Raw genomic sequence first — 13,589 nt, 5'->3', positions numbered from 1 at the left:
ACACGGGTTTGACCACAGCCCGGTTCTAGTGACTGCTGCTGAAACAAGTTAAGGCTTCACTGCCACACTAGAGGGAAGACATCCCTGGACCGAGTGGAAAAAAAAAAACGAGGCGCTCCAGGGAGGCCTGGCCCTTGAGACAGCCGTGGGCCAGCCTGCTAACGTGTCCACCTCCCCCGAGGTCGCCGCAGCCTGTTTGGCCGAGCAACCGGGCCAGTGACGCTGCCCGCAGAGTCCCCTGAGGATATAACCAAGGTGGCCCTCGGTTCCTTCCAGGCCAAAGCGAGAGCCAGAGGCTGACCAGAGCCGCCCTCGGAGTCCAGGGGCGGCTGCCACCATACGAAGTGCATTAACTATTAATAATTTCCAGTTGTTGCTTTGCAGAAGCTCCCGAGGCTTCTGCAGGCTGGGGTTCTCCCCTGGCTCGCCGCATCGCATCGGCCCGGGCCCGGGCCAGGGCCAGAGACAGGGGCGCGGGCGAGTCCTGCTGGCGGGGGATGGATGGGACAAGGGGGCAAGGCGTTCGGGGGCGCGCGGTGCGAGCGGAGTGCCCGTGTCTACGCAGCGGGACCAGGGTTGGGATGGGGGGCTCAGGGCGCCTTTTCGGTCTGGCTGTGGTCGCGGGGTTCCCACGGCAGGCCGAGATGCCCTATTGCCCACCGCCGGAGAGGGCTGGATGGCCGGGCGGAGGGCAGCGGCCCCTGGCGCCCCGAGGGGCGGACAGAGGGGCGTGGCTACGGTTGGGGCGTGGTCTTCTAAGCTGGATGTGAGTTTCTGGGGGCGTGGCATTTTAGGCTAGGGGCGTGGTTACTGTTTGGGGCGTGGCCTCCTAGATCAGGGTGTCAGTTTCTGGGGGCGTGGTCTTCTAGCTCAAAATGTGACTTTCTGAGGGCGTGGCTACGGCCGGAGGCGTGGCCTTCTAGACCAGGGCGTGAGTTTCTGGGGCGTGGCTTTCTGGAGGCGTGGCCTTACAGTCCGGTATGTGAATTTCAGGGGCGTGGCTTTCGGGGGCGTGGTCTTCTAGCTCGGGATGTGACTTTTTGGAGGCGTGGTCCGGCTCCGCGGAGGCCGGCGAGACCCGAAGAGCGCGCGGGCGGCGGGGCGGGCAGCGGCCCCGGCCCCGCATCTGCGCCCCGCACTCGCCCGCGGCCGCCGATCCGCCGGCGCGCCGCGCCGCGCTCGCAGCCATGGTGGGCCGGCTGAGCCTGCAGGATGTGCCCGAGCTGGTGGACACGAAGAAGAAGGGCGACGGCGTCCTGGACAGCCCGGACTCGGGGCTGCCCCCCAGCCCCAGTCCCAGCCACTGGGCGCTCGCGGCGGCGGCCGGGGGCGGCGGCAACGGCGGAGGGGAGCGCGCGCCGGCCCCCGGGGCCCTGGAGCCCGACGTGGCGGCGACCCCCGCGGTCTCGGTGAGTCGCCCCGCCCCGCCCTCTCCCCCGACATCCCCCCAAGCAATGTCCCGGGGACCCCGAACCCGCGTGCCCGCCCGATCGCTCCGGAGCGCGGTGGGCGCCGCCACCCGCCTGTCGGGGCGCCGGTGGCCGTCGCCAGGAGCCCGGGGCGGGAGCGCGGCGAGGCCCGGCCAGCTGGAGCCGGTGGCTGGAAAATTGTCATCGCCTGGGAGGCGCGGGAGCCCCGGGAGAGGAGCCGCCGCCTCCCCTCTTTGGGGTGGCGGCCCCCGGGCTGCCAGCTCGCGACTCAGACGCATTCCAGCCCCGGGCCCGGGACGTGGGGCTTCCGGGACGCCGCGGGGGAGCCCCTCTGCCCGCCCTGCTCCTCGGCCCGCACCGCTCGCGCCGTCCCCGCTGGGCCCCCTCGGGGTGGCTCCGAGCGCCCGCCCTCTCCTGGCAGGTCAGGGCCGAGCGAGGGGTGTGCTCAGGGCTCCCACGTTCGGAAGGAAACGTGGCCAGTCCTGGAGGGGCCCTTGGGGAAGGATCGCTCGGTAGTGCTCCCTCCGGCCCCCTGCTGTGTCCCCCTTGTCATGCCCCTGGCCATGGCTGCTAGGTAGGAGGCCTTCAGGGAAGACAGATGCTTTAAAATATGAAGCTCCGTAAAATACCTGGGGGAGAGAGAGGACGTTTACCTTGCACGCAGCCGACCCCGGTTCCATCTCTGGCATCCGTGAGGAATATGCCAGGAGTGGTTCCTGAGTGCATTGCCAAATTGAACCCGAAACCAACCAACAAAACCCAGGAACCTGACGTTTGATTATAAAATATTTATTCCAGTTTCTTACCCCAGGACGGGAGCTGGTGGTATTTGCCGCCTCGACTCTGTTTTCCCAGGCTGAGATCTAACCATCCGCTTCTGTGCAGCAGAGTGGACACAGGCCTATTGTTCCCAGGAGCACCAGGAAGGTGGATGGTTTGGGAGAATATTTATTCCACCTGCTGTGCTCATCTGGCCTTTTCTCCCTTCTATGTGTGAAGGCAGTGCTAGTTCAATGTGGCCTTCAGTGCCCTGAACACACACCTTGTTAGCTGCTCCCTCCACTCCAGCAGAGCCTCACCTGTCAAAAAGCCCCGCTGCCCAACTGGTCCCCATCCCTATTCCTGTGATACCAGGAAGGCAGGCTCTCATGAGCTTCAGAGAATGATCTTCCTCCTCGGGGTGATGCCTAGAAAGTACTCTGAGTTCGGGAACTCTGGCTGCCAGAAGGGGAAACATAGGGCTCACTGGGGCCATTTCAAAAAGTGCAGCAGCCAGTGCCCACATCTCCCTGCTCCACCCTCAGATAGTGGTTTAGCCCCTGCCTGCCCTGGCTGGTTCACAAGTTCTCTCATCTAGCCAAGCCTGGATTTTGCTTTTCCACCTATACCCCTACTTCACACCTTGTTCTGAAAATATGAGTTTGAGAGCCAATTTTTAGAAAAGTCTGCTTCCTCCTCTCTCCCAATAGAAAGAGAGGTGAGTTGTCACCTCCATACCCCAAGCAAAATGTTGGAAAAGAAAATGGGCTAGAGGGCCAGAGAAATAGTGCAGCAGGTAAGGCGCTTGTCTTGTATGCAGCCAACCTAGGGTTGATCCCTGGCATCGCATATGGTTCACTGTGCACTGCCAGGAGTGATTCCTAATTGCAGAGCCAGGATTAACCCCCTGAGCCCCGCTGGGTGTGTACCCCTCCCTAGCCCCCCAAGAAAAAGAAAAGAAAAATGGGCAAAGATCCTCAGTTAACCTGAATACCCCCCAAGGACTGCTGAGTTCAAGTCTTTCACACACTGCTCATAGGCCTAATTTTATTATAGGCACCCTGCCCACATCCATGTGTTTGGGGGAGCAAAGGGGCTGGAAGCTCTGAACTCAGTTTTCCTGATGCTCTGAGCAGGTTTGGGGACAGCAATTTCTTGCAAGGTGTGCTTTGTGTCTCTGAGTGCTACAGAGCTCAAGCCAGAAAGTGCCTTGAAGATCCTGCCAGCCCTCAGAACCTGCTACAGTGGAAGGGCAGGCAGCAGGAGGTGGAAGACACGGGGCTGGAACTTGAGCAGGAAACATCCAGGATCTTTGTTGGCTTGTTTGTGGTTTGTTCACTTTGGCCTTTTCTACAGTGATAGTGTGGCCTGGGGGCCTGGAGTTATGGGTTTCCAGGGCAGTGTCTCAGCGCTGGGTCTACAAGCAGTTCCTCTTCTGGCTGTCATCCAACCTTAGTGGCTGACTGAGGGCGCGCCCTTTGTGTTATATTTGAGGTGGGTAGACTGGTGAGGGCAGGCAGCATATCTGGAACTGCCCTGGGGACTTGGACCCAAATTTATGGGTTCCCTGAGCAGTGCTCCCCTATGCTCCTTGGGAAGGGATATATAAAGCACAGTCAGGGAAGGCTCAGAGCTGGGCATCTCAGGGGGTGCATCAGGGTGCCCAAGTCTAAGTGCCTTCTCCCTTCCACAGAATCCAGTGCTTGCAGCAGCCCCAACCCCCATCTGCTCTCCAAGGCTTTGCCCTCTGTCCTTTGGTGAAGGAGTGGAGTTTGACCCGTTACCGCCGACGGAAATAAGGTAAATGTCACCTAGCAGGTCCTTATTTTATTTTGCTTTTCCATTCTGTTTTTAATTCCACAGGTGCTTGTTATTAAAAAAAAAAAAACAGGGCTGGGGAGATGGCTCAGAGGGTTGGCGCACATACTTTGCAATCAGAGCCTGAAACTCTGAGCACTACTGGGAGGAAACCATACCCCCCCTTCAAGCACCATACCTAAGCATTTCCAGGTGTGGTCCCAAAACCAAAAATTAAAAAAAAAATTAAATAAAGGCCACAGCAATAGCGCAGCAAGTAGAGCATTTGTTTGCCTTGCATGCAGTCGACCTGGGTTTGATTCCCAGCACCAAAAATGGCCCCCTGGGCACCACCAGGAATGACCCCAGAGCACAGAGCCAGGAGGAAACATCCTCCCTGAGTGCTGCTGGGTGTGGCCCCAAAACAAAATAATTATTTTTTGTTTTTTGTTTGTTTTTTTTTTGGGTCACGCCCGGCAGTGACTACTGCTACTCCTGGCTCCATGCTCAGAAATCACTCCTGGAAGACTCGGGGGACAATATGGGATGCTGGGATTTGAACCATTGTCCTTCTGCATGCAAGGCAAATGTCCTACTTCCATGCTATCTCTCCAGCCCCAACAAAATAATTTTTTAATAAATAAATAGCCAAAAATTTTTTTCATATTATGTTGGATAATCTTTTGTAATATTTTTGTAATTTTTTTTTTTTTTTTTTTTTGGTTTTTGGGCCACACCCGTTTGACGCTCAGGGGTTACTCCTGGCTATGAGCTCAGAAATCGCCCCTGGCTTGGGGAGACCATATGGGATGCCGGGGGATCGAACCGAGGTCCATCCTACGCTAGCGCTTGTAAGGCAGACACCTTACCTCTAGCGCCACCTTCCCGGCCCCTTGTAATTGTTTTTAAACTGCATTTTAACTGATTAGATATATAGACTTTTTGGTGCAGGGGTGCAGGGGTGTGTGAGATATTGGGGACTAGATATTTGAAGCATAAACATATAATCTATCATAAACAATTCTTTTTTTTTTTTTCATAAAAAATCTTTTAAAAATAGGGCCGGAGAAATAGCATGGAGGTAAGGCGTTTGCCTTTCATGCAGGAGATCATCGGTTCGGATCCCGGCGCCCCATATGGTCCCCTGTGCCTGCCAGGAGCAATTTCTGAGCCTGGAGCCAGGAATAACCCCTGAGCACTGCCAGGTGTGACCCAAAAACAAACAAACAAAAAAAAATCTTTTAAAAATAAAAATAAGGGGTCAGAGCAATAGCGCAGTGGTAGGGCATTTGCCTTGCACGCAGCAGACCCAGGACGGACCTCGGTTTGATCCCCTGCACCCCATAGGACCCCCCAAGCCAGGAGCTATTTCTGAGCTCACAGCCAGGAGTAACCCCTGAGTGTCATCAGGTGTGGCCCCAAAACCAAAAATAAATAAATAAGATCACACTGTACATAAATTCTTTTTTTTTGTTGTTGTTGTTGTTGTTGTTTTGTTTTTGGGCTCAGGGGTTACTCCTGGCTATCTGCTCAGAAATAGCCCCTGGCAGGCACGGGGGTGAGGGTGGGACCATATAGGACACTGGGATTTGAACCAATGACCTTCTGCATGAAAGGCAAATGCCTTACTTCCATGCTATCTCTCCGGCCCCTGTACATAAATTCTTACAACTTACCTTTTGTAATTAATTGATCACGGTTGTGATATGTTTATATCTTTGGGTTTTTTTTGGGTTTTTTTTTTTTTTTTTTTTTTTTTTGGGCCACACCCGGCGATGCTCAGGGGTTACTCCTGGCTATGCGTTCAGAAGTTGCTCCTGGCTTGGGGGACCATGTGGGATGCCCGGGGATCAAACCACGGTCTGTCCTAGACTAGTTCTCACAAGGCAGACACCTTACCTCTAGCGCCACCACGCCAGCCCCGTGATATGTTTATATCTTTATTAAAAATGAATCCTACTTTCTAGAAACTGCTTCCTCCCTTCCACAGTCCCTCTACATCTCTCCTTCGTGGTGCTCTAACTGCCTGTTCTCATGTTATCATTTCTTCGGGCAAGTATCGCTCTTTCAGAGGTTTATATCATCCAGGATGATTTGGGGAGAGAGATTCAAGAAGAGGCTTAGTTCTATGGAGAAGGGTATTGTGCTTTTGGTTTTGAGCCGGGGCTCTTTCTGTGGCCTTCCCACAAAGGGCCCTTTGAGTGGGAACAAAGACAGCGCTCCAGAGTGAGGTGAGCCTTCTTCTCTCTCTCAGAGATGTATTCTGAACAAAATGGGGACATGACTTCATAATGGTTAGTTCTTCCCCCAGGGAGAGTAGATGCTCTTGAAAAGAATCTCTTGCTCTTCTCTGCCCTCAGTATGTCTTTGAGATGCCTCATACAATGTAATGCCCTGATGCTAGGCAGTTATACAGTAAAGGGAGTCCTTGCTTTGTTTCCAAGCACAGAAAATTAACTCCCAGACTACCAAAGAAGTGCTTAAAAATAAATTAGCTGCTGAGTAATGTAGAAGTGAATTTATCTTATGGAAACTGAGTGGCAACTGCCTTTGTCTAATAAGGTCAGATGCAGGCATCCCGGAGTTTGTGGGCATCTTCATACTGAAGGAAGGCCAAAGGGGGCCAAGTACTGGGTATGGTTGATCTTTGAGGACCAGCATTCAACATCAGTGGTTTCCTTAACCTCTCAGTAAATAAATGATGGATTGGGCCAGAGATAATACAGGCACTGACAGGTTTGACTCCCCGGCACTGCATGTGTTTTTCTGAATCCAAGCATATAGCCTGGAGTAAGCCTTGAGCACTGCCAGGTATGGCCCCAAGATCAATCAACCAATCACTTCCAAGGCAAAGAAACAGCCTGCCTGCCCCTTGTGGAACAGTGGAACCCACTTTAGTGTATATAATATTCCTCTCTCCGCCCCTATCCCAGTAGTACTTGCTTGTCTCAGCAGTTGGCCCTAGTTACTGTGGGTTCCATTTCAAGAAAGAGGAAGCAAGTTTGGAAAAGTTAAGTAACTTGACCGTGCTCAAATAAATGCGAGCAGCTCCTGGGGACTGCAGACGGCAACAAGACACAGAGACATGGTACAAGCAATGCAGGGAAAAGCAAAGAGAGGGGCCAGGCAACTCTCTCCACCCCAGCTGCACCACAGGTGAACTGTCCCCTGGCCTCTATACCCAGGTGGCCAGTGGTGGGGCTGATGGAATGAGGTATTGTCAGGGAGATCTCAAACGAGGATGTCACTCATCAAGTAACCGTGTCTCAAGGTGGGTAGCACCCATGGGACTGCAGGTCATGCTCATCTGACTCAGAGGAGTAGCTCTCATGTAGCTTCCTGTCTCCTTTGCCCAGGTATACTTCCTCGGTCAAGTATGACTCCGAGAGGCACTTCATCGATGACATCCACCTGCCCATGGGCCTGGCTGTGGCTTCGTGCAGCCAGACGGTCACCTGCATTCCCAACTGTACGTGGCGCAACTACCGTGCTGAAGTGCGCTTCGAACCCCGCCACAAGCCCACACGCTTCCTCAGCACCACCATTGTCTATCCCAAGTACCCCAAGACCGTCTACACCACCACCCTGGATTACAACTGCCGTAAGACGCTCAGGAGGTTCCTGTCCAGCGTGGAGCTGGAAGCCACCGAGTTCCTGGGCAGCGAGGACCTCGTGGATGAGTGCTGACTCAGCCGGCCCAGGGGAAGCACTTCATTGCGTCTTATAATGAGTGAGAGAATTGGCATAGTTTAAAAAAAAATCTATTAAAATTTTTTCTCAGATTATTTTTTTAAAGGAGTGCAAGTCCTCCTTCGCTGCTGCAGTTTCCCCACAAGTGGTTGGAGCAAAAGACCATTGCCGGGATCTGAAGTGGGTAAGAAGCAAGTGCTTCTTGCACGGGCCGCCCAGGCCAAGAAGGACTGTGGAAAAGGGTGTTGGGAGGAAAAAAGTGAGTTCCAGAAACTGCAGTCCTGGGTGTCCTCATTGTGGGGAGAGCCACGGCACTCATATGGGTTCAATCTATGGCGAGCCGCGCGCCCTGCCATTTTTCATTTCCATTTCCATTTGTGTTTCCTGTTACCAAACTCTTGGAATTCTCTAAATCTTGTTTCATGATACTATAAAATCCCCAAACCGCAATTGGAGATGCCTTTTTAAAAGGCAAGAGGGGGGCATTTACTCTCATGTGTGCCTCTTCAGGAGGATCAAACCCCCTGGAAGCCATGCTTGAGAGCCTTGCTTGAGCACTGGTGCTTTTATCAAGTGGGTTTTGGGCGCTGGCCTTGGCAAGGTGCCTTGTACCCTTGGCATCTGGTCATGTCTCCGCAGGCTTATGTAACCCTCCTGATATGTATTTTGGGGTTTCCAAATATTTTCCTGTTCTTTTCATAATGCAAAACATAGTGAGGGAAAGAAATGCTTTGGAAAAACATTTTTGGGGACTCCAAGAGGGGGGGACCCATGGCAGTTTCTAGGATTTGACGTCAACTGGGAGGAGGATGCATATAAATTCTGGTGGTCTGGTTCAGTCAAGGTGACTGTCCTGCCCAGGGATCCCAGGTTGACTGCCTCTTAGGGTGTCAAGGATATTCATTCTCCCAGGTTAAGTAAAAGTAAACTCAGAACCGAGAATGCTGTCCCATCACCCCTCGACCTGGGTACTGTAGAGATGGCACACAATTATCTTAAGTGTAAATGACCATCCTGGCACCAGGGACTAATGGGAGACTCCCTTGGGAAGTTGATGGACTGGCTGAAGCAGGGATGGGGAAGGGGCCTGGTGGATTCTGGGCTCTGGCCCTGGTCTGCCCCTCCCTGCCCCAGTTCTTCCTCCTCCTGCCAATCCGTGTGGGTTCAGGTTAAGAAAATAAAATAAAAAGTGGCAGGTGGCATTTTCTCCTCCAGTATTGGAAAGAACAAACTGTGGGTATTTCCTTTGGATTCATCCAAATTCTGTCAAGTGCTTCAGGGTATGGCTTGTTGTCAGCGAGGACTCCCGCTGGGTCTCCCAGTTTCCGTGGATGGCTTTCATCCGTCCCAAAAGCAGATTTGAAAGCTCTCTGGGTGCCTGCAGCCACAGCAGGAACTGAGCAGAGAGCAGGTGTGATGATAATCGCCCTCATTTGAAGCCACTGGCGCCTCAAGAGCCAGACTGTCTGGTCTCTTCAGAGTTTACAATGTGAGGCCTGTTGTGTTCCTCATTGATTGGATCCTCCTCTTGCTTGGAGAGCTACAGTGGGCTCTACAGTCCTGACTTTTCCAGGGTGATGCTCAATGGGGACCTCTTGGGAGCCCACAGTCTCAGTCACTCTCAAAGCACAAATGCTTCCTGCATTTGGAAGAGCAAATTAGCCAGAACTTACTGATTAAAAAAAAAAAAGAGGATGTTTCTCTGTGATGAGATTTTGTTGCTGAAGACAAGAGACAAGTGGTAAATGTAATTTAAAAATTTTGGTTCCAAGATTTCCTTAGACTTTTTGTTCAGGCCCCAAGAGAGGCCTCTGACTAACTTGGAGAAGCATTGTGAGCAGCCTGGCAGGAGAGTGTGTGGGAAAGCACGTTTGTGAGATGACCCTCTGAGATTTTTTTGGTTTTGGGTTAATTAAGTATGGGCAAATCCTTCTAGATGTGGAGAGACTCTGAAATATAACAGTAAAGTAAGTAGTAGAGAGAGTCACTGAATGTGTATCAGGAATGGACAAGTAGGTTTTAAGTTATTCACTAGGGAACCAACTGTACTTCTTTCAAATCCTTCTTTTTCTCCAAACCTTCTTGACTGATGTTAATGAAGACATAATGGGCCATGTTGGGGAGAATGAGACTCCAGTGGTCAATGTGGGGCCACCTTCGTTCCCTCTCTAGCAGTACTTTGGGAGAGACCCTTGTTCCAGAAAGGCTTCTTTGGTTATGGCTCCTATACTAAAGATGTTTTTGTATTTTCAGAACCAAGTTTACTTTTTCAAATCACAGACCTTTCAAAAAGAATATAAGTGCCTTTCTTTTTGACACTTCTTCTGTTTTAACTGTAGGAAATCCAGAATGGTTTTTGATCAAAACAAAAAACCTTCCAACAACCTAGTTTTAAAATTTGTATTTGGCATCTGTCCCACTCCATTTTGCTTTGTGACTTTTTCATTTAACAATAAATTATCTTCAAAAACACAATTTACATGTCTGTTTTGTAAGTAAAACTTATAAAGATCGGTTAAGAAAGGTTGACTATGGGGCTGGAGAGATAGCATGGAGGTAAGGCATTTGCCTTTAATGAAGAAGGTCATCGGTTCGAATCCCGGCATCCCATATGGTCCCCGTGCCTGCCAGGAGCAATTTCTGAGCATGGAGCCAGGAATAACCCCTGAGCACTGCCGGGTGTGACCCAAAAACTACACACACACACAAAAAATAAATTCCTTAATTGAATCACCGTGAGCTACACTGTTACAAAGTTGTTCGTGATTGAGTTTCTGTCATACAATGTCCAACACCCATCCCTTCACCCGGATACATTTTCCACCACCAGTCCCCGGTTTTCCTCCCCACTCCCCATGCCTTTTCCCCACCTGCCTCTATGGCAGATACTTCTGTTTCTCTGTCTCTGTTTCTTTCTCCTTTTTTCTTTTCTTTTCTTTTTTTTTTTTTTTTGGTTTTTGGGCCACACCCGGCAGTGCTCAGTGGTTACTCTGGCTGTCTGCTCAGAAATAGCTCCTGGCAGGCACGGGGGACCATATGGGACACCGGGATTTAAACCAACCACCTTTGGTCCTGGATCGGCTGCTTGCAAGGCAAACGCCGCTGTGCTATCTCTCCGGGCCCTCTCCTTTTTTCTTTTAAAGACTGTGCTTTTCAATATTGGTTTTTTTTTGGGGGGGGGTTGTTTTTTTGGTTTTTGGGTCACACCCGGCGGTGCTCAGGGGTTACTCCTGGCTGTCTGCTCAGAAATAGCTCCTGGCAGGCACGGGGGACCATATGGGACACCGGGATTCGAACCAACCACCCTTGGTCCTGGATCGGCTGCTTGCAAGGCAAACGCTGCTGTGCTATCTCTCCGGGCCCTTTTTTTGGTTTTTGGGTCACACCCGGCCGTGCTCAGGGGTTACTCCTGGCTGTCTGCTCAGAAATAGTTCCTGGCAGGCACAGGGGACCATATGGGACACCGGGATTCGAACCAACCACCTTAGGTTCTGTATCGGCTGCTTGCAAGGCAAGCACCGTTGTGCTATCTCTCTGGGCCCGGTTTTCAATATTGTTACTGAAGAGGTATCATGCATATCACTTTTTCTTCTTTAAGCACCTAGTTCTTGTCCACCTGCCCTTTCAAACTGCCTCTCTCCTCAGTGAGGAAATGTGGCCTTTGTCTTATTAGCCTCACCTAAGTACCTAAGAGTGAAGGTAAGTTGCTCTGGACTGGAAAAACCTGTAGGCCCTACACACTGGTACAAATAGAAGCACTGGTGTGTAAACAACAGGGTCCCCTTAGAACTTGATGCTTGCCTGCATCCTAAATGTAATTCTGAAGAGAAGGGAATGTGGCTTCAGTCCACCAGCCTGTGAAATGAGGCTGACACTCAGCATTCAATACCAGATTCTCTTCACTCTCCGAGAATCATCTTCACCTAGGCAAAGTCCCTTGGGGCAAAGCAAACAGAGGAATAGAAATAGTGAAAGTGAAGATGGCTTGTTTCATTCATGTTCAATTCATGGCAAAACTCTGTGATAAGAAAGTTAAAGACTTTTCTGTTAGTCTGAGTTATAATTCACAGATAATTATGTCCCAGGAATACATTTTATCGTTGCTATAAAATTTTATCTTATGTTATTTTGGGGGGCCAGGCCTGGCTATGCTTAGGGCTTATCCTGGCTCTGCACTCAAGGTTAATTCCTGGTCGTGCTTGGAGGACCAAAAGGGGCACAAGGTATCGAACCTGGGTCTGCAGCACATAAAGCATACCCATTAAGCATGTAAGGCAATACTATTACTCTGGTTAATTGATAGGAATATTTTTTTTTTTTTTTTGGTTTTTGGGTCACACCCGGCTGCGCTCAGGGGTTACTCCTGGCTGTCTGCTCAGAAATAGCTCCTGGCAGGCACGGGGGACCATATGGGACACCGGGATTCGAACCAACCACCTTTGGTCCTGGATCGACTGCTTGCAAGGCAAACACCTCTGTGCTATCTCTCCGGGCCCTGATAGGAATATTTAAAAAAGAAATAGACCAGTCTTGGGAGCAGAGAGATAGTTTAATGGCTAGTGTTCATACTTCACTTACTGGAGGCCTTGGTTAAATCTCCAGCACTGCTAGAAGCAACCCCTGAGCACTGAGCTGAGAAGAGCTTTTGAACAATAATTGCTATGGCCCTAAAACAGCAACAACAACAAATCAACAAACCAACCCACTAAAAACAACACAATTCAGCCTCTTTTCCATAGAAATCAAATCTTGTTTGATTTTTTGTTTGTTTGTTTGTTTTGGGTCACACCCAGCAGCGCTCAGGAGTTACTCCTGGCTCTATGCTCAGAAATCGCTCCTGGCAGGCTTGGGGGGACCATATGGGATGCTGGGATTCGAACCACCATCCTTCTGCATGAAAGGCAAACGCCTTACCTCCATGCTATCTCTCCAGCCCCCAAGATTGGGAGAATTTTACCAATCACATTACATGGTACAAATTTTCCCTATTTTTTTTTTCTTTTTTTGGCGGCACACAGGGGTTATTCCTAGCTCTGTGCTCAGAAATTACTCATGCAGGTACAGGGAACCATATGGGATGCCAGAATTCGTACCACCGTCCATCCTGAATTGGCTGTATGCAAGGCAAATGCGCTACCACTATGCTATCTCTCTGGCCCAATTTTACCTATTTTTCTAATGGGAAAATATTCTTAGGGTAAAGCTGCCATAGGGGAGACCTAGAGGATGGCTCTAGGACAAGCAGCTGCCTTGCAAGTATGAAGCTGAGGTTAATCCTGAGTGCCACTCATGTGCTGAGCATAGGCTGTTGCTTTGGACCGGAGCTCTACCCCAGGCTCTGCAAGTCTCCAGTGTACCACAGCCAGACATGTGTTAGCTCTGCAGCTAAAGTGTCCAAGGCAAGCCCCACAATGCAAGATGAACAAGTACAACAGCCAGGAAGGTGACCCCACGTGTGTGAGAGCCTTAAGAGTGTACCTGGAAGAGCACTAAAGAATAGGAGGGAGCATCATCCTTGAGTGAGTGCATCTTCTGGCCAGTCCCAGTATGACCCCCACCTCCCAGTCAGCAACTCAGTCCTGTGTGGGAGCATCAACCAGAGAATCCTGGCGAGTATCTATACAAGCAAGGGAAGATGAGGAAGAAAGTATCAGTACTCTAATTTGTGTATGGGGGTGGACAAGGACGAGGGGAGAGGCAAGTGTGGAAACTAGTTCCATTTCTATTTTCTCCACTTTCCTAAGTATCTTAGATTATTAAACTGGCGCTCTCAGGAGAGAACCATAAATAGAACGAATAATAATGTGATGTCTTCAGAAGCCTTTTGGTGTATTTCCTCGGAAATTCAGTAGTAAGTGACTTTATTAGGTAATGAATCCTATTGCAAAGAATGCCTCCAAATTAAATTCTGAT

General features: G+C 50.7%; 1 protein-coding gene across 1 annotated transcript; it reads left to right on the top strand.

Moving 5' to 3' along the window:
• The first annotated feature begins 1,164 nt into the window (after window positions 1-1,164).
• On the top strand, window positions 1,165-7,762 carry RFLNB (refilin B). The gene is made up of 3 exons (XM_049782659.1): window positions 1,165-1,409; window positions 3,883-3,989; window positions 7,343-7,762. The coding sequence occupies exons 1-3, from the start codon at window positions 1,188-1,190 to the stop codon at window positions 7,671-7,673; spliced, it is 660 nt and encodes a 219-aa protein (XP_049638616.1). The 5' UTR covers window positions 1,165-1,187; the 3' UTR covers window positions 7,674-7,762.
• The last annotated feature ends 5,827 nt before the right edge of the window (window positions 7,763-13,589 follow it).

The sequence above is a fragment of the Suncus etruscus genome, chromosome 1 (assembly GCF_024139225.1).
Source record: "Suncus etruscus isolate mSunEtr1 chromosome 1, mSunEtr1.pri.cur, whole genome shotgun sequence".
Classification (NCBI taxonomy): Eukaryota; Metazoa; Chordata; class Mammalia; order Eulipotyphla; family Soricidae; genus Suncus; species Suncus etruscus.
This window is presented reverse-complemented; position numbering and strand designations above follow the sequence as displayed.